The sequence below is a fragment of the Asterias rubens genome, chromosome 7 (assembly GCF_902459465.1).
Source record: "Asterias rubens chromosome 7, eAstRub1.3, whole genome shotgun sequence".
Classification (NCBI taxonomy): domain Eukaryota; kingdom Metazoa; phylum Echinodermata; class Asteroidea; order Forcipulatida; family Asteriidae; genus Asterias; species Asterias rubens.
This window is the reverse complement of record NC_047068.1, coordinates 14,520,151-14,541,136: the sequence shown is the minus strand read 5'-3', so window position 1 is coordinate 14,541,136 and position 20,986 is coordinate 14,520,151. Positions and strand designations below refer to the sequence as shown.

General features: G+C 39.0%; 1 protein-coding gene across 2 annotated transcripts in view; it reads right to left on the bottom strand.

Moving 5' to 3' along the window:
- LOC117292952 (protein tweety homolog 1-A-like) overlaps positions 1-20,986 on the bottom strand; it is a 43,231-nt gene that overhangs the window by 5,274 nt on the left and 16,971 nt on the right. The window contains exons 6-13 of one of the 2 annotated variants that reach the window (XM_033775134.1): positions 7,006-7,078; positions 6,358-6,433; positions 5,702-5,757; positions 4,517-4,603; positions 3,547-3,683; positions 2,585-2,686; positions 1,921-2,106; positions 1,264-1,326 (exon numbers count right to left, since the gene is read on the bottom strand). In XM_033775134.1, coding sequence (XP_033631025.1) covers positions 1,264-1,326; positions 1,921-2,106; positions 2,585-2,686; positions 3,547-3,683; positions 4,517-4,603; positions 5,702-5,757; positions 6,358-6,433; positions 7,006-7,078 — 780 coding nt within the window. The remainder of the gene's footprint in view (positions 1-1,263; positions 1,327-1,920; positions 2,107-2,584; positions 2,687-3,546; positions 3,684-4,516; positions 4,604-5,701; positions 5,758-6,357; positions 6,434-7,005; positions 7,079-20,986) is intronic. The other variant, XM_033775135.1, reaches the window with a different exon arrangement.

The following is a 20,986-nucleotide window of genomic DNA, read 5'->3' as shown; positions in this document are numbered from 1 at the left end:
ATTCCCATAGCCCTATTTCATACAGCAGTAATTCAAGACATGCACCTTAAAGAATACGGCCAACATTGACCTGGGCCCAATTTTTATAGAGCTGCTTACAAATTTTGTGCTTAGCAGAAATTAGCAGGATACCAATCAAAAATTGTGCATCTGACATTGTATTTTGGATGGTAACCTTATTCTACTACGCATATTTTTTGTTGTACTTAGGTACACCTGTGCTTAAGCAGCTCTATGAAATTGGGCCCAGTATCTCCACTATTGTGTGTGACCCAACACTTGAAATAAACTGTGAAAGGTGTAAAGTAATTATACAGTATTGACAATAGTTGCAGACAGTGTTTATGTTTTGTGTGATCAACCATTGATACATGAAATAATAACACTGTGAAATTTTGGGCATAATCCATTCTTTGAGTCACGAGAAAATAGTGAAAAACCATGCAAAATGTTTAGCATGTAAACACATTGTCATTAATTTTGGTGATAACAACAAAATAACAGTTTCTTCACCGAAACCCAAAATTTGGGACTCACAAGTCAAAACAAATTTCTTAAACCTCAATTTCTCACAAACTACATGTAAAGCAATTCAGGCAAAAAATTATTTAAAGGGAAAGTTTTCACCATGACCATCTTCTCTACCATGTAACTTGTGTGCAAATAATATGTGAACAAATATATTTCCCATCTAACCAATGTTGTGCACATGCTTAAAGCACTTCATTTGTAAGAAAGATTTTACAGGTCACAGGTACAGTGCTTTTAGAAATACACACCCACACACCCAGTGTTTCCCCCTCACCAAAGACCTGACTCAAGAGTCAAGAGGCCTGGGAGAATATCATGCAGTATGAGTAGAATTCCAAAGTGAGGAGCCAGATTTTGAGATTTCTTTATCCTTAACCAGCAACAGGTTATTAGACTAGCCGTAATGGTCATTATACAGAGCTTACTACGAAAATCATTCATTCTACAGTTTGGATGTTTTTTTGTCTCATGTTGTCTTTATTGGTATGAGCATGGTATGAGGTATACCTCATCACTCAGCATAACTGAAACTCATTTATGGGACTCCAAGTCAACATTTGAAATTCTTTTTGTTTTTGGACTACAAACAAAACTGGAACCTACAGACTCCACATCAATAATGTGCTAAACAAGCAGGTGCTCAAGCATGGCGGCATGTTTAGAGCAACATTGATGCATGGTGTTGAGGGGTAAGGAGCCATCAAGGTGAGGGGGGCGGGGGACCCAACTTACCCATCCTGAAGAAAAGTGAATACATTCCTGGCATCACTTGGTTTGGGTGATCGAGTTTGGGGTCTGAAAGTGGTAGAGTTTCAAGTTGGATTGACGTGCTTTAGTAACTTTTTCAGAGGAAAAAACTTTAAAAACCCCGGTCTTTAAGAGAATATCTTCAAGACGAGCTTTTAGCTACATGCAAAGTGTCTTTGAAGTTATTTCATTTATGGGGTGTCAACAACAAATTGACTAGGATGAGGTTCGGAATTAACATGTCGTGTCAGACCTCTACCAAAAGAACTCTTTGATTGCAGTCTCCCTATTGTGCCAATATCTTTGTTTCAGGAGAGTACAAAAGCAGTCTTGTAGAAGCGTACAAGTGGTATTGAAGTATTGTGCTTTGAACTTTATTTTTGCAACTCAGTAACTTGTTGTAAGAAAATGTTTGAAAATCTGTGACAGGTTCAAAGTTCATTAAGTTAAGCTTGTCTTTATGGCATTTTATCCTTGATGAAAATAACACAAAATCAACAATGTCCTACAACAATGCTCTAAAAGATTTTATACAAAACGAATACAGAGGGGTCTGCTTTCTTCATTCATGACACCAAAATGGAGAAGTACAATACAAGTATTTACAGGAGTTTAAAAAAAAAAAAAAAAACATCTTCAAACCTGTAGCCGTGAAGAGAACTGGATAACGATACCGGTCGGGCGCGATGATCCGACGGGATAGGTGGCGGAGTTTCGTTGACTACTGCCCTCGTGGGCTCAACATTTCTACGATAGCGCTCCAAGGTGGCAGTTGGGTTGTCCGGCGGCAAAAATGGATCTTGCTGATCAACAGCGTAACCTATTTTTCTGTGATTACGGAAACAAAAACAACAACACGATTTAGTCAGCAAAATTACAATCGCTGATTCTGGTAAATGTACTATCATAATTTTCTTTTGTGGAATCAGGATAAATAAGGCTGGAAGGTTTGAATGGTGGAAGGATGATAGACGTGAGAACATTTGGGGTGACACCATGTAGATAAATCTCCACAGCAGACTGGCGGAGTATACTGTTATAAAAATGTTGAGTCCTCCGGTTCTTCTTAGAACCACCAATCACTCAAAAGAGATTTATCTACACGGTGTCACCGCAAATTTTCTTACTTCTGCTGAAATGAGGATGTTTGTTAAATCTCAAAAATGCTACCACCTTTTCAAGGAAATTTTCACAGGTTAGTTTTATTGCATGTTTCTACATTTATAATAAAAAAATAAAACATATACATTCCCTTTAAAGCCCTATTGAATGAAAAATGAGAGAATGAAAAAAAGGGACCACCAACCTTCTCTGCATTTTGCTAACATAGCTGATTGAACACACTAGAATCAGTGTGAACAGTAAGCCTGATAAAACTGCACTCAGTAACATGAATGTCACCCCAATCCTGAGAGGAGAAGGAACAAAATAAATAAAAATAAGCACTTAAATTTTTTGTTTATGCAAGTCGCAAGACAAATAAGGCCTGACGGCCACTTCATGGTGTGGGGTACAATCAACTATTTTTCCAGGGGCTGTGTGCCACCTACTTCATGGGCTGAAACAGGGAGGGTTACCCCTTTAAAAGTCCATAATGGATCTAGACTTAGGTATCAGCCATCCGAAGCCTAGCTGGTAGAGCAGAGAACTGTAGAACGAGAGTATATATTTTTTCTTTCAGATTTCTTTCGAAGTGAGGAATATTTTGAAAGTGGGGAATATTTGAAAGTACAGAGGTTACAATTGTTTGGTCACAGGCTACTAAGGTGAGATTTGAACCCACCCCACTCCCTCTCAACAGCAGGGTCCAATTTGATAAAGCTATTGAGCACACAAATCTTCAAGCAGTAAGCAGAGACATGCAATTGGTTGCTGATGGAGCTTAGCATAGTAAGTCACCAGCCGTCGATTTCACCAAACTCTTCCTAAGTTAGGATTAATCTTAGGACTTAGGACGAGTAAAGTTCCGTATCCAAAGACGTAGGACGCATTGCTCGTCCTAGCTCGAGATAGGATTAATCCTAGCGTTTCGTGAAATCGGCTGCAGATCGAAACAAGCTAACCGATGACTTCACAATGACTAGAAGAAGTATTGCCGTCTAGTTTCTGAATTACAATTTCTGGATTTGTGCAATTCATAACCATAGACGTTAAACAAATGTTAATATCAGAGAGCTTGACGTTTATAGCCCCTTGTTGGGAGTTTGCCGAGGTCCCTTGACGGGAACTAACAAACAAACAAACAAAACAAATTCCTTTGGTACTTACACTACATCATAACAGACATCGTATAAAGATGTGGTGTAGTCTTTATGGATTCCTGTGGTACAGTCAAGGTTGGCCGTCAGCATCTGTAGGTCACTTATTATGGCGCTTACAGTCTTCTGTGCTGCGGTAATATTGGTCTAGATACACACATATAGAAGGTTAGTTTTCATACAGTCTCAAAACGGTTTTGTTATTTTAATTAATAAGGGATCACCTAACCTTGCAAGGCCACTTCAAGGCGAGGGATACACTTAACTGATTTGGACTGTCACCTCAACTGTCACCAGGAGCACGTTGCCACCTACTCCTGGGGCTTAAACAGGGTTATCCCCTTCACAGTTGGTAAGGATGTACATGTAGGTATGGGTATTATCCACATACATGTAGGAGCCTGGCCGGTAGAGCAGAATGCACTACATTGCAAAAATTAAGGTACATGTAACTCACACTTGATTCAACACTTGAAAACAGTAACTTTAGTGAGTAACTACAAGAAAAGCCAATAAACATTTTTAGAATTTTTTTTAAATTAAAAATCATGAAACCAAGGAACACTGATGACTGGGAAAACATTAACAAATTTTTGGCTGAATAAAGAAAAATTAGGCCTGTGGTTGACCAACTCAGCGGCCACTCAAGTATGGTATCGCACAAAAGAGGCATCAAGTCAAAGAGCAACTGGTCCCCTCTCATTCGTCCTTTGTCTTGGGATATGTATTGTATGACTGTATGCAGTTTAAGGTGACCGTGTAAAACCATGATTCCAGCTGCACTGGAATAAATGTCTATTGTTAGGACAGAAAACTTCATAGGCCCTTTTCAAAACTACAGCTTTGGCTTTGGATTCGGCTTCAGACTCAGTCTTTTTGTCTGAATCCCTGAGTGTGTGTGTCAAAACAACCACGGGGCCAGGCTAGCCTGAAGCCGCTTTTTCGAAAAGGGCCAAAATATAACTATGTTGAGGTCTCACCTGGTCATAGTAGCCTTTTGACTGAGAGAAGATTTCATCGAGAACAGAACCCGCTAGCACCAGATACTTGTTTGCTGAAGATAACCCCTGAAAAAAAAAGAAACCAGAAATGAAATTCCGATCAGTCAAATGAAACAGAAACTCAAAAACAGGAAATGGTTAAATGAAAGGGGAAAATATTCACAGGCCTTGAATTAACCCGAGACACTAACAGCAATTGCAGGCCTCAAATTAACCACTGACAGCCACACCAAATTGGTGTGGTGCCCTCTGCTTTTTGCTGTGGTGCCCTTTGCAAAGTTCCAATACAAATTTACATTTTCCTTATAGAAGTGCCCCTTACCAGAGGAAAGTTGCTGTGTCCCTTCAAGAACACTGTTCAAGGCCTGTATTCACTTGGAACAAACGAACCGAAGGCCTTTGGTAATGAAATAATGTTCGTGCTTTTTTTGTTTCACTGTATGCAAAGTATACTACATCATTGGTTCAGTAACTTCAAATACAACCCATAGAAATCGGCATACACTCTGAGCAAACTATTTCAGAGAGCTGCTTATGTGTACATGAAAGGTAACGCGGCACAAAACCATTTTGGTTTACCAGAATAAGGTTACCAGCCAAGAAATACCATATTATCACACACCCCATCTTTGATTGGATTCTAGTTAAGTTTTTGCTTAGCAGAAGACAATTTGTTTTTCTTCACAGAATTAGGGATAGTACTGAGTATACAGTGGTAACACACATCATTGTTTATGGGTAAAACCAAAATGAATATTATTTATCCCCGATTCAAATTAACCATTTTTCAGAACATGATTGTTCAGCAAAGTTTCCGCAATAAGCAGCTCGACAAAAATGGGTCCCGGCTGCAGGCAGTGTATGACACATCACATCTGTACTGTGTTTAGAAAACCTGATGACCCAGATTTACGTTCGCATATGAAAAATATTTCCCTGCTAAAGAAATTGACCGGAAAAATATGGCACACAAAGTAGTTAAGCACAAACAAATTGTGCTTACCAGCATATGGTTACCAGCCAAACCATGTCACATGCACAAATTGTGACTAGTATCCTGTTTCTTTCTAGGAAGGAAAACAAATTCTTCAGCAATATTTTCTACTTTCATACCTGCTCTATGAAATTGTGCCCCAGATCTAACTGATCCATTGCCCTCCTTACCTGACTAAAAGGATCCGCCGCTGTTTTGTTGCACTGGATGTAGTAATTAATCAAATCTGCGCAGGAAACGAACAAAATAATTTGATCATTTTACAATACCATCTATGAGTCATGGTTACATATGTCCCAGTGGTATTGCTTAAAATTTAGGTGTTTTGGCAATCTGTCGACACTCTGACTGGCATTATTTAATAAAAATCCTTGTTAACGGATGTGTTCTTTCGCCTGACTTGTTACTTGATCTTTTAAGTATGGCTTTTAAACGTGTTAACAGATCAATTAGCGCAAATATGAACAGGAAACAAGACAAAAATGCTCTTTTTTAAATGATGGGGACTGCACTGTTTAACTTGTATCAACTTTTGATACATCTCAAAACTTGCTCAGGTGTTAGTTTTTGTAACTCATGAAATGATGTGGACATTTTGTGTAAACAGTTGTCCAAGTTAACCAGTGTGGTATTTTGCCTGCCAGGAAATGCCCTGAAATGAAGGTCACTCTTTTTGTTAACATTAAAGTTACATTGTCTATACATGTTCAGTGTTGGAAGCATTACTAAGATGCAGTTTTTGTGTAAATAACATCCGGGGCTGAATCACAGAAATATTTGTTGGTTTTCAAAAGACAGTTGCCAAATTTTAAACTGTTATACTTACCGTTTGATATATGGCCATTCTTTTCAGCCTCTTTGATGATGAATGGATTTGGATTAACACAAAAATCACTGAGACCCTAGAACGAAAACAAAAAAATATCAGAAAATTAATAGACCTTGTGCGCATGACGTCATTTCAGTAGGGCGCCCTCATCTAGAGGTCAAAAGGAGGTTGTTCATTGGCCAATCCTGTGCCACACGTACAAATCTGTGCGTTTTTATTGTTTCGTCTCCGTTTTACCTCTAAGATGGCTGCTGGTGACTTCAATGCTTAAGGTCTATACTAAATGATTTTAAACCATTCTCAGAAGTGTTTTATTCAATCGAGGGACTTGTCCAATGCGTATGCAGCCCATCCCGGTGCCCTTGCTATCAGGAGGATTTTGTCCAACAATCAGGGAGACACTTAGAAGCACATTCAACGTGCTTGGGGGAAAAAGTGGGCATAATCAAGGAGAATTTGCAAAACCTTTTCATCAGTTAGATGGAATTATTGGTTTATAAACAGATTTTGCAAAACCTTTTTGAATCAGTAGATGGACTTTTTGGTTTATAAACAGGGAACTTTCTGCAGAATCATGGAGAGGTTGGCGTCTCTGCTACACCCTGAATACCAGTTTTGTAGTTATCATTATGATAATGAACTTACCATTGCAACGAAAAGTTCAGCACCAGCTAAGCACCAGACTAAAAGGACACCAAATGTGCACAGCATGGCTGAACTGTTGGACAAAACAGACAAAAAAGGGAAAACATTATGTCATTAACAAAGAACCAAATTGTCAAGCTTTTTTAACAGATGTTTTAAACACTTTTGGAAAAAAGCAATAATCATGGTTTTGTGCTTTTACCCACACACTGATGTGTGTTAAGCACTGTATACAGAAAAAAAATCCTCAAGTATATTTCTCGGGTGGGATTCGAACCCTTGATCTTTGCCATTCTAAACATGGCCCAGTTTCATGGCTCTGCTTTTAACATAAGCAAAGCATCAGCTCTTACTGAAGCAGGAATCCCGTGGTTACGTCAAGCGTATTTCACAGGTTAGCAGGGAATTTCTGCATATGCGGTGTGTAGCTAACGTTAAATAAAGCATTATTCGCTTACGCGGCTAGCGCAGATGTTTGGCGCTTGCTTTGTATTTCAAGCAAAGAACGATGATTGCAAACGCAGAATTCAACGATAACAGAGCCATGAAATTTGACCCTGATGTCTTAAATCCAAAGCTGCTTCTTCCAAAGATTTGTATTTTAATTTAAATTTAGAATAATAACAAAACACATAATAATCTAACGACGATACAAGATGATATTATATTTGCATCACTAGTATTTGCCACTTGCTGTGGACCTAAATAAAAAACAGCTGCAAAGACAATATGGGGTAGGATTTATGAATTTATGCTCCGTTGGTTTGTGAATAATTTTCAGGTAGAAAATCCTTGATACGCTGGCACAACTTATCATAAAAATCCATGACTTTCTACATGTACAGGCAAAACGCTGTAACACAGAGTGCTGACTCGCTTTGCATTTTTAAGGTTATGTAACTGATTAAAATTTTGTACGACTGTTGGTCGGCTATTTGCATAATCTGTGCTGCCATTTTCATTTCTCTGTGCATTATAGAATCTATCAATTGAATGAATAATCTTCTTTTCTTCTATTGTTTTTTGAGAACTATAAACAGCCACGCAGGCCGACTAAATGGGGACCCTTGATCACACAACAGAATAACCACTTAAGATCTAAAGATAATCAGTAAAAATACAAAAATAACAGGAGAAAACATGGAAGTATGTAAAAAAGTAAAAACGTTTTAAAACTCACTATAACAAATATAGTTACCGGTATATGTGAATTTTAAAGACTTATTATTATTTTTAAAAATGGCTACGTATTGCACAAATATAGACACCCATTCCAAAATTACAGGTCACTTGTGAGGTGTATAGTGGTCACGAAGGCCATATAAATTTGGAAGTAATCAGTGAATAATATTATATAAAAAATTCACTTTCCCACCAGGAAAAATTTGTGTGGCCTTCCGACATTACAATATGAGCATAAAAACTCACAGACCATGTACATGTACATGTACCAAGAATACAAGAGTAATTAAAACATCATATGCACGTGTTAAAAGCAACACGTCTTGACACTTTGAACAGGAGAGAAAAGAAGGACGGGTTGACCGACTATTGGGAAGGTTGGATTTTACTCTTCATAAGTGGTAAAAAATAATGCAACCAGAAAGCCTTTGACTAGGGAAATACATGTACGGCACTGCGTGTAACGGCTTACCGGAAAAGTACATTGGACTCGAGTCAAGGGCCCAATTTCACAGATCTGATAAATTACAAGCAAAATTACTAAGCATTAATCAAAGGGTTACCAGCTAAAGTAGTATCATGCTATGTGCACAGTTTTTGACTGGTTCCCTGCTTGTTTTTGCCAAGCAGAAATAGTTAATCAATAATCTGGTGCAATGTAGCTGAGTTGGTTAAAAACAAATATTTGATTGAAATTCCCTTTTGGTTTACGTTTTGGTACAAATAATATGATCTGTCAGAAAGCTATGCTATGTGCATGCTCTTGCCATGACAATCGTTCATTACTTAATGTAAATGAACTTGGCAGTTTGGCATCAGGCTTTAAATAACAATGGTGTGTTATTACAACACTTTGTATACATGCACAAGGTGTGGGCTGAAAAAAAAGAAAGCTACTTCATAGAATTGTAAGAATCCCTAGGGCTCACGGTCATTGAAACATCGGCACAGGGGAAACATTTTTTTTCTTTTATCTGTGAAGAATACAAGGCTCTCTGTGTACGTAGTTTTCATTCTACTTTCAACAAGTGCGTTCATTTGTGCAAGAGCTTTCAAGCAGGTGGCTGCTACCAAATTTGGCAATGCAGAGGGAAAACAAAATTTGTTTTAACCCTATGAGTCAGAGGTCTGGTGCGACCTTCAGAAGTGAAGTGGGAGGCGGACAAAACGAAAAGAGAAGAATTCATCCCCAAATCGACAAAAGGTTCAATTTTGTTAGTCATTAATTTGATTCCTTGCATACCTTAGTTTGGGAGGGAACTGGATTTAAAAAATAATGGAACAAATCTTGAAAAAACAAATTTGTGTGTCAGGTTTGGTACCCTGCATCTATTTGTGACAATGGCAGTTCTAATTCTCAAAGGGACCAGAATATATTAAATATATTTTGTACTGTCATTCAGATTTTGTACTTTCATACAGCCACGGATTGGCTACATTAGGTTGAGCATAAGAAAGCAAGAAGTAGTGGCACCATGATATGAGTAAATTTAGTCCAGGCTTAGGTCTATCTTTAATGTAATTAATCATTGGCCCCCTCCTTTTCCTCTACTAGGAGAACAGGTTACACACCTACCTTCCAACACCCCTATTTTCTGAAACCCCTGTTCTGACAACTTCCAACATCCCTACAAATGTATTTTCCTATTGCAAAACCCTTTTCCTAATCCAGGGCACAAAACTTCCACTGGCCCCGACCGAGGCTAGTGATTTTAGGGTTGGGACAAGACCGGCAGTCTTGCATTTTCTATTTAAGTCCTAACACTGTACATCCGCTGTGTCATTAAAAACACAATGCTCAAATGATTACAATAAATAACACTAAATTAAGTTGAGTATCCTTGCCCATAACAAGATAAATCATCTCATAATCTTGCATGTTCTAATAGAAACAAATTGCATATGTAAAGTTTTTTAATCAATTTGACTCTAGTCTTGTCAACAAAGTTCTGGTGTGGAACAAATTATGAACTACACGTACAAGTCAAGCTGCCGCTTCCACTGAACGCTAGGATTAATCCTATCTCGAGTTAAGACGAGTAACCCAACCTAACTTAGGATGGGTTCAATGGGTCCTACATCTTCGGATATGGAGCTCAACTCGTCCTAAGTCCCAAGATGAATCCTAAGTTAGGAAGAGTTTGGTGAAATCGTCGGCCTAGGTATTGTGGTCGACACCCTTAAATAGAGCCCTGGAATCCTAACCCTACCTTACCTTAGCGTACCCTAATTCCCTAGCGTGTAAATCTTAATGGGCTATCGGAAACCAGTTTTACAAAATCAGACATTTCTGGGCACAGCAAGACTTTGTACTGTGTTTTTCTTGAACTTCACAGCTGAGAAACCAAACATGAGGAAGTCAGCTTTATGGAAAGGTGTGCAGTAACACCATGTACTGACACGTTGGGGTGGTTCATGAAGTCAGCTGATCAGCTGCATGCCCAAGTTTTAGGAGTATGAACCGAAACAAAAATGGACTAAGAAGTCCCGCCAAATCCCTGGAAAATATCCCGGGCATATATTCACTCATCTGCACGCGCCACCACTTTGCAAACAAAAGTTTTCAAATGTCGGCGCTGGTTTCCTGAGCAGACGACCAGCCTTTGACATAAACTTCGTGAAAGGTACACGCTGATTCAGATGCCAGGATGTATTCTATATTCAGAACGCTAATTTGAGTGGAGGTCGCGGGCGGAGGGGAAGGATTTGGGAGTTCAGGATGTACCAGTACATGCAAATTGATCCCATCTGTTAAGCCCCTGTAACCCCCACCCTTTCCTAGAGCCCACAGCTATCCCCAGGAGGAAGGGGTGGGGGGGGGGGGGGGGTAGTACCACACTTCTTGTTGTCAACACATTCTGCACTGTAGCCTACACTCATGACAGTACAAATAACATTAGGTGAGGTTTGCGGTGGCACAATGTGTATTGCGTAGTGTTGGTTCTGAAAAGATAAAGAACCAGTGGTTGGTAACTCGAATCATTGATCTTTTCAGAACCAAAACTACTCATAAAGAGATTTACATCTCGCCCAATACTCCCCTCCATAAAAAGTTTTAAATCCTACTTTTAATAAAAATAATAATAATAATGTAGTCTATACAGCACACGTATGATCCACCTATTAGGTGCTCAAGGCGTTTGAACAAATAAATACATGTTTTTAAGTTGTGAATTATGAGATTGATTCATGAAGTACCTTATAAGGGTTTTACAAGGTGCTGTGAGTACACAAACATGCATGACCTCTAGCTATTTTACAATATTTGACCAAAAACCTGTTTTTGTTCACAGAAACCAAGCCATATGAAAATGCTGGCTTGTATGAGGTTCAAGTCTAGGGTGGGGGGGGGGACGGCGGATGTACACCATGCTGCAAATGGAACACCATAAATGTTTAAGTCTTCACAACAATAGAACCAAGAGGAAAACAAACAACAATTTTTGTTCCCGATGTTGAGTACATTACACCCTTCTTTAATATGCTACAGTACAGCGCAAACAATATTGTCTTTCAACACAGGCATTGCAGTACATTCTTAACACATCCTTCAGAATGATGAGAATCTAATTGAATAATGATAAAGTTCCTGGAGTGTTTCCCGCTCTCGCTTGTGGTGCATCAACTAATCATCATAGAGGTGCCCCTGCTACTTCTTTGTCCTTAAAGGCATGGTATACCTTCGGTAACTACATTATGTACTCCACAAATTGATGGCCATAAAACTAACTCAGTAAAGCGCACTGCAACTCTTGATAATGTATAATATTTTGAGAAACAAAGGAACAAAAACCTTTGAACAAAGGAATAAGGAGTTTAAAGAGAGGGGTTCAAAACATTTCAATCTGCAAAAAAAACATGTCTTCTCATCTTTTTACATAACCACATTTACCTCAAAGTGAAATATTTCTCAAAGTGCTTTAAACTATCAAAAGCTGCTGAAGGCTTCTATACCAAAAGTTCTAATTGCCATTAATTCTAAGAGTGAACGTTTACTTCCCTTTAAACAAAATCTGAAATCCAGATCCTCAACTGTCTGCATCTAACAGTCATTCCATAAAGCTAGATTGATTACAGGTTCTCTTGGATTGCCCCGCTTCTTTTCAACCATTACAAATTCCTCCAATAAGTTGATGTCTTCATGGCCACCATGTTCCTTCAACCACTCTATCATTAACGTACTCAAATTCCCCTCAAATCAAATTACTAAATATTATTTGCACAGCTCTACTAATCAAGCATCTCATTTTTTCCCGACATCAAAAATCCTGTAGTTTTTTTTGTTTTTTTTTTGCTAATTTCTCCATCAGATCTCAATCATCGCTCCATCTGTTCCTTAAATCGACCAACAATTCCCCGTCGGATTGCGTTTCATTGTGAGGTAGTCCCCTCATCGCGGGAAACGAGATGGGGGGATGCTATGTCAACGAAACCAGACAAGCATCCAAGACAAATCTCTCAATTATGCACCGTTAAGAAGAACCCGATATTCCGAGAAGAGATTGTCATGATGATGCGATGTCTTTTAATTTGATCCCGTCTCTCTCTCTCTCTCTTTTGTTTGTTTCTCGGGGAGAAGGTTCCTATGAAGGTGAGAGAAATGTTTGTCCCGAGGGCAAAGAGGGTGACTAATCTAGCCTAAAGCAGGATGGGCTCTCGGCGACGATGGAAAAAAACAAACTGAGCTCCTCTGCAGCAAAAGCGATTGTGTGTGGAGAGAGAAAATTGCAGTTTCTAAGATTAGTAGAGCGGAGTGGATTTCAGCACACAGGGTGTCATGTTTCTTAGACTGTACAGATGCGTGTAAAATTGTAGACATGAACATTTGATATTCGCATTTCAGTGAAGAAAAAGTCTGTCCTGAGAGCAGCAAATTCTTAAGAAAACAAACACTGGGTTGTATAGTTTGCTAAAATGTTGACGAAATAAACTCTACACAGGATTCAACACAGGATACTCATTTAGACAAATTTGAGAAAAGAATTTGTCACAAAATCAGGGAAGTGATAGGCTGTTGAAAAAAAACTTAACTATGACTATCATGAGCGTGAAGCCTGCTTACATTCAATTTTCTTATCTCAATTTTAAAAGTCTAACTCTGCAATCTGGGTGGGGTGTTCCGTTGCGGTTTGATCTTCATGTTCTTATGAAGTTGATCACAGTTATTAAACGTTTTTTTTTTTTCTTCTTATAAATAAGGGAATCAATGTGTGGTGAAGAGGTTTTCAACTTGTGGTTTAAACCCGCGCCGAGGCCTGGACTTGATCATTTTACCGAGATGAAGTCGAGGTAAATTATCAAGAACCAGACCTCGGCGGGTTTAAACCACTAGTTGAAAACCGATTCAACACACTTTGATTCCCATTCATAAATACCTTTTCGGTCAAAAAACATCAACACTTTTTGGTCAAAAGGTAAAATAAATGCAAAAATTTTAATTATTCAATGATTTCTTTCAACCCAACACCCCTCCAGCTTTGAAATGGTTAGGCCCTCGGCCCGATCAGGTAAACAACTCCTTATAAGGGAATGATGTGGGCGTATCGCGTATCGCGTGATGTGGCACAACTGTCCCGGCCGTTGCTCTCGACCAATAGGAATGAAGAAACTGTCTTATACGCAAAGGTGCAAGCGCGCGTGTCACGCCCATGTTATAACACTTTTTACTGGTGTTATATCATCCGTTCAAACAACACCTCGTGATGCCCTTTAGACCAATCAGAATGGATAAACTGTCTTAGGTATTTATGAATACTGTATGTACAATCTCGAACACAGCAAATTATAATTTTCCAGAGATATTCGACAAGTCCTTGTGGAGTGATTGTTTAACTGTTCGGCAGAACCCTGTGTAAATAATCCTTTAAGGTCACACCTCAGGAGAATGTCACAATCCAGGGTAGTCTCATCTGCTTAGACGAATCCTTCCTTCATGGTCATGACATTTGTAAGGCAAAATATAAAGCAGTTTATGTAATAGTCTTACATACTGTACATATAGCGCACTACCAATAAAGTACTCAAGGCACTTCAACAATAGAACCATTTTATTAATAATAATTATAATTGTGGCTTCTTATGTAGTGCACATGTCCGTCACCCAGTGACACTCCTGGCGCTGTAACATACAGTATTTCCTGCCAGATATGGGACTGCGTTTGAATTTTGAGGCCTAATTCTGATAGCAACATGTAATAAAGACATGAGGTATTTGTTAAGTACTGTAAAGACAGGTTTTTGAAATTTGTTGAAATATGAGAACGATTTATGTAGCACCTTTTCGCAACGTGCTGCAGAAAATTCAGGCAGAAACACTGGAAAAAAAACCTTCTCTTAGTCTTAGCGATAAGTGTATTGACTTTTATTTTATGTGTATTACACAAAACATGGGACATAACTTTCGTCTTAACGTCCCGTCTGAAGAACGCAGCAAATATGGTTGTTTCTTGCGTTTTGTTTAGGTGTCAAGACTGGGACTCAGATAATCATGATCAAGTACTTGGCCCAATTCCATGACTCTTCTTACTGTGGGATTCTGCTTAGGTGCCAACCCTGCTTACCGTGTGTAAGCAGAGAATGTTGACCTCAAGTGCAGAATTCCGCGGTAAGCACGATCACGATATTAGACACCCAGTTGTTCCATTGAGGTATGGTCCTGACATTAACTTTTTACGTTGCTTTATAACAAAGTAGCAAGACGTTTACGACATTACTCTTCATTAAATATATTTAATATGGATCTTCGGCCCCTCTGAACATCGCAACAAAATTACCTCCTCAAGTAACGTTCACTTAATGTAAATTGATACTGTCTCTAAAAGAAAACCAGTAACCAATATAAATCAGCCTGTAGCAAGAGTAACAATCTAAAATGTGTTATGAGCCTCGGAGCTGTTGAACCAGTGCAAATGAGAAGTGCAAACTGATGATCACGTTCACTGTCTGATGCCCCGAGCATGAACCTGGCAGTGTACCAGGTGGTCAAACCATTCATTGCAAATTTATCTTTAGGGCCCTAGGCCAAAATTTATTTGTTTGAATTCCTTTTGCTAGAGACTCCGAGTGCATGTGGAAACCTAGACGGCTAGAGACTTCACTGAGCTATTGGAATATCTTAAGGATGGGGACTCCAAAGGTGACAGTATTAAAGGCAGTGGACACTGTTGGTAATTGTCAAAGACTAGCTTTCACAGTTGGTGTATAAAATAACAAACCTGTGAAAATTTGAGCTTAATCGGTCATCGAAGTTGCGAGATAATAATGAAAGAAAAAACACCCTTGTCACACGAAGTTGTGTGTGTTTAGATGGTTGATTTCGAGACCTCAAGTTCTAAATCTGAGGTATTGAAATCAAATTCGTGGAAAATTACTTCTTTCTCGAAAACTGTGGCACTTAAGAGGGAGCCGTTTCTCACAATGTTTGATACCATCAACCTCTCCCCATTACTCGTCACCAAGAAAGGTTTTATTCTAACAATTATTTTGAGTAATTACCAATAGTGTACACTGCCTTTAATGCCAGAAGCAACAACATACATGTAGGGGGAGTAACACAGGTTGATAATACAAGCAAAACAAATAAGGATACTGATCTAGGACCGATTTCATGTCTCTGCTTACTGAAAGCAGACAAAATAAGCGCTTGTGGACGCAAAAAATCCAAAGCTTAATGTAAGCATATTTAACAGGTAAGCAGTGATTTTTTTGCTTACAAAAATGTGTGTGCGTATACATCAGAAGACTGAAGAACAAGCAGACATGTTACAGTGAAGACTACAAAAACACCCATGATGGTCAATACATGTAGCGTAAATCAAAGACACCACTTTGTTCTCCTTAATTGTTTGGACTTGGCTTTTTAGCGACTTCCCCATTGGTTTTGTGCACGAAAGCAAAGCAAGGACTGTCATTTTCCCAGATCCCTTTTGCTGAAGTCCCTGGTTTTATTGCACATTCTCATGATAATCAATAAGGAATACATGAGCCCATGCAATCTCCAAATACTGATGGCGTGTTGGGGTTCTGCGCAGAAGACGCTGAAGAATTACTATGCGCATCTCATGACATTGTGTAAAGATCTATGGGCTTTGATGATAAGAATCATTAAGGAATACATGAGTGTGATGAAGCCCATGCAATCTCTGAATATTGATGGCGTGTTGGGGTTCTGCCAGAAAACGTTTGCAGAGTGATTATGCGCATCTCATGACATGGTGTAAAGATCTATGGGCTTTGATGATAAGAATCACTAAGGAATACATGAGTGTGATGAAGCCCATGCAATCTCTGAATATTGATGGCGTGTTGGGGGTTCTGCCCAGAAAACGTTTGTAGAGTGATTATGCGCATCTCATGACATGGTGTAAAAGATCTATGGGCTTTGAAGATCGAGCCTTGAGGGGCTAGACAGGAGGATGAGGCGATGAGCTGTAATGGGATGACGGCGGGAGGAGATGGCAGATGCTGTGTAGGGAGGCAGATGAATCTTACTGGTGGATTGTCATCTTGTTAAGAGGACGTTGAGTTTCAGTGAATGAAAATGTCTAAGACAACGAAATTACTCACAGCACCCACAGCAATTACCGTGGTGTTCCCTGCCTTTGCTGTAGTGCCAATACAAACTAGTTTTCCCTAAAAAGTACTCCTTACTAGAGAAAAATTCCTATATGTGCCCTATTTTTTTATGATTTATAGCCATTTTTGATGGAGGCACTTTAGCTTTTGATGTCAGTATCACACACACAAGCAGAAAGAGAAAGTGCATTGCACTTGAAGGTATTGGATTACTCATCCACTTCAGTGCAGGAGTGCAGGATGCATGAATAATAAGCTTCACAATAACTACAACTTACAAGATCTGCATTATGAGCTACACCTGATTTAAAGTTGGTCTTATTTGGCTAAGGAATCGGAGGAGTGCTTCATGCAAACTGTCGGTTAACATGAAGTAACAAAACCAAGATTTGTAAAATGTACTGGCATACAAAAACATGTACTTTGTACTAGCATGAATATTATGTAAAATCAGTAGGACTGTCAATCATCACTGGATTCAGTGTACATTGTATTTGTGTTTTTTTCAGATATGATCAATCATGGTGGCAATACAAACATATAGGCTATAAGCACCATTGACTATCACAATAACGTCAAATTGAACAGGACACTCTTGTGAGGAAATGAAATTACTTTACTGCATCCGTGTATTGTGAACATGTACAGCACTCGTGGCTCTTTTTCTATGGTATGTACATGTACATGTACAATACGCACTGAGGAATTTGAAACATCAAATTGTCTTTAGGAGGTTCAACCATAGAGCAAGGACCAGATGGTTCTATCTACATGTTGAACAGACAACATAATGTGTACATGCTGTATTATTTCATCTCATTTATTTTGGTTGTAAAACCAAGGACTCCCAGAAAAACAAACTGAGTCACTAGATTACTTAGCCAAGAAACCAATGGAGAGAACACTAGGAATTTCAGTTTCAGGGAAAAAAACCAAAGAATTATTCATGGGAAAACCCACGATAGCAGTCAGGCACGGACTAAACACCCAATCCACATTGTGCCCCTGGCGTGATTCGAACCGGGGTCCTAGAGTTGGAAGGTGAGGAAAGATACCACTGTGTAGAGTGTCATGGCCGAGTGGTTAAGAGCATCGAATTCAAGTTCTGTTGCAGTCACCGGAGTGTGGGTTCGAATCCCGGTCGTGACACTTGTGTCCTTGAGCAAGATACTTTTCTATAATTGCTTCTCTTCACCCAGGGGTATAAATGGGTACCTGCGAGGGTAGAGGTTGATTTTGTGTATGAAAAAGCCACAAGTGCCTTACAGGCAGCTCAGGGCTGTATACTCCCAAGGGAGCTGAGAAACATTAAAAAGGGATGTTATTTGCCCATGACCAGGGCACTAATGTAAAGCGCATTGATACGGTTATTGTGAAATGCGTTGTATAAGAATTTGTTTTTATCAACCCAACCACACGTTCATGTACATGAACAGTCTGTGATCACAAGCTACAGTGGTTGATTTTCCACAGGGTCATAAATTCCCCATTAATTTGTAGTTCTTGGAAAAAACTGTGTGGCAATACTCTCATATGAGCTTTACATGTTAATTTTAACTTGTACAACATTAGAAAATGAAGTCAGAGAAGTAGCTTCCTTCCAGTTAGCAGTTGATCGAAATTCCCTCTGATGGGAACGTGGATCCTGCCCTGAGGGTCTTTCCTGAGGAAGTACACCCCCAGAGTTGGAATATCCAACCAGACTAAAACAAATTCAATCCAGTTTGATGTTTGTTTCTGCAAAAAAAAGAAACCACAGGGGGATGGGATTACATGACTCAAACCCATCCACCTCCTCTACATGTTTAAGGGGTTCATCGATTTGAGGTGGATTTCACCAAGCACATGAGCACTTTTTCACATTGTATCTCTTATATTATCCCTGAGGAGGCCCCGGTTTGTTACCCCATGGTTACCCTGGTGCACGTTCACACTGTTGCCCCCGCCTACATTTGGTCCCTATTCCACAGCAGGGAATTTCATCAAGCAATTTTGCAAAGCAAAAGAGTTTTGACTTGAAAGTTTTGTGCACAATGAATGCAAATACTTAGTAGCAAATGATGATTTTTGACTAGCGACTGAGACATTTTGCTATGCTATACAAGGGAAATTGTTAATTTCACAGGGTTCCGGCTGCCATTTCAAGAATACAGTACCCCATTGTTTTACTGCTTTGGCCCTGTTGGCCATGAACAAACCAATTAATGCATTTCCAGACACGACCAAGCTGCATGTAATAAAGCAATAGGGACAGACGTAAGGAATCAACACTCAAATCTTAACACTAAGCTGCAGATTTGCATGTATATCTGCCCAATACAAAAGCCATGGTGGGAACCTTCAGCATTCTACCAATCAGTTGTACATTGGCCAAACGCCGTCAGTTAAAACACATTTATAAGGACCAGTCAAAGAATTTCTCCAGGTGGTCAGGCTGGATAGTTCAGTGTTGAAAATAATAAGTGCAGAGTCTGCACTGCAGACTTGTGAAAGGAAAATCTAACTGGTCGTGCTGGCTAGACACTGACCATGTAGACGTTTTAGGCCTCAACCAAGTCCCGATTCAAGCCCATGGTCCTTGCCAATGGTCATCAAGGTTTCCAAATCATTGTGCGTATAGTATGCGTATATTGTATGTTAATGCCAAATCAACCCGCGAATCAATCAATCAATCAATTAATTGAATGGTGCTGTGCCCAAACACTATGTGATGAAATGAATTTCAATGCACATGTGCAACTGTGCATGCAGTAATTTGTTGAAAACAGCATACAAAAACATGAACACTGTGCTGTGCAGTATAATACCCATGGCAGATTCATGGAAGATCTTTTTAAGTAGAGTCATATTATGGGTTTCCCCATATGTGTGTTGTCTCTTTTCTTTAATCTTTCTTTATATCCAAAAAGAGTACAGTTCCTACATACATACATGTATACATACATGTACAGTACATGTACATGTACTCTAACCTAAAAATCCCACAAACTACCTTGTAATGTAAGTTGGTGCAAAGAGAAAGCTATTGAAGGTTAAAAGCATTAAGGTAGAATTAGGTACAATAGGTCAGGCTAACAACACCATGAAGCATCATCAAGGCCCAAGGTCCACATCAACACTACTGCTCCATGCTTGTCCACACCACCATGGAGCAAGCACTACTACAAATGTATGTAAATCCACTTGAAACGGTTTCAAAGCAATTTTTCAGACAATTTTTTCCACAAAAGATAAATTCACCCAGTCGTCACACACAAACACCCAAACAAGGTCATCCCAATGAAAAGGTCAAGGCATCTGTGTATGTATAGATAGATACTATCTTTCCAATTGTTGATTTGCAAACTGTTTATTCAGCCATCAGTTACTGTGTGTCAATCACTTCTTGAATTAATGCTAACTGAATTCCAGAGATTGTTGTAAACCGAGTTCAAGGTTTGTACGTTCTCGTGATAAGAATCCTACAGGAATACCACTGAATGGCTTTATTCCTCTTGAGGTATAATGAGTTCCTGGCAGAGATGACTAATGTTACTTGGAACATGGAAGGATCAATAGATCCATCATCATGGCAACTCATGCAAGAAAATAATTAATGGCCTACCAGTTCGACCCCAGCAGAATCTTTCACGAAGGCTTAATATATTTTGTAACAACACATTACACATGAACAGGTCATAAGTGTAAAATAAGCAGTCAAGAGTAGTCAATGTTAAACATTGTCAAGACGTCTGGTCATTAACATTTTAATAGTATTTCCTGAAAGTCTTTGATATATATTCAGCACGAACGAAATGTCTGGCAGACTCTTAAAAGAGGCTTTCCTGAATGTCTTTGATAAAGATGATAAAGATTCAGCAATAATTAAATGTCTCGGCCGTTAACACTTACATTAAGAGTCTTTCCTGTATGTCTTTAAAAAAAAATCAGCAAGGATTGTAACTTCTGTCCATTAAAGGAACACGTTGCCTTGGATCGGTCGAGTTGGTCTTTGAAACCATTTGTTATAAAATGCATATGGTTAGAAAGATGTTTTAAAAGTAGAATACAATGATCCACACACATTTGCTTCAAAATAACGTGGTTTTTATGGGAGTCAAAAAATTTGACTCCCATAAATGGCCGACTGTGTTTGTCGAAGAGAAAGGAAAACCACGCAATCTCGAGTGATACTTGTGTGGATCAATATGTTCTACTTTTAAAATATCTTTCTAATCATTCTAAA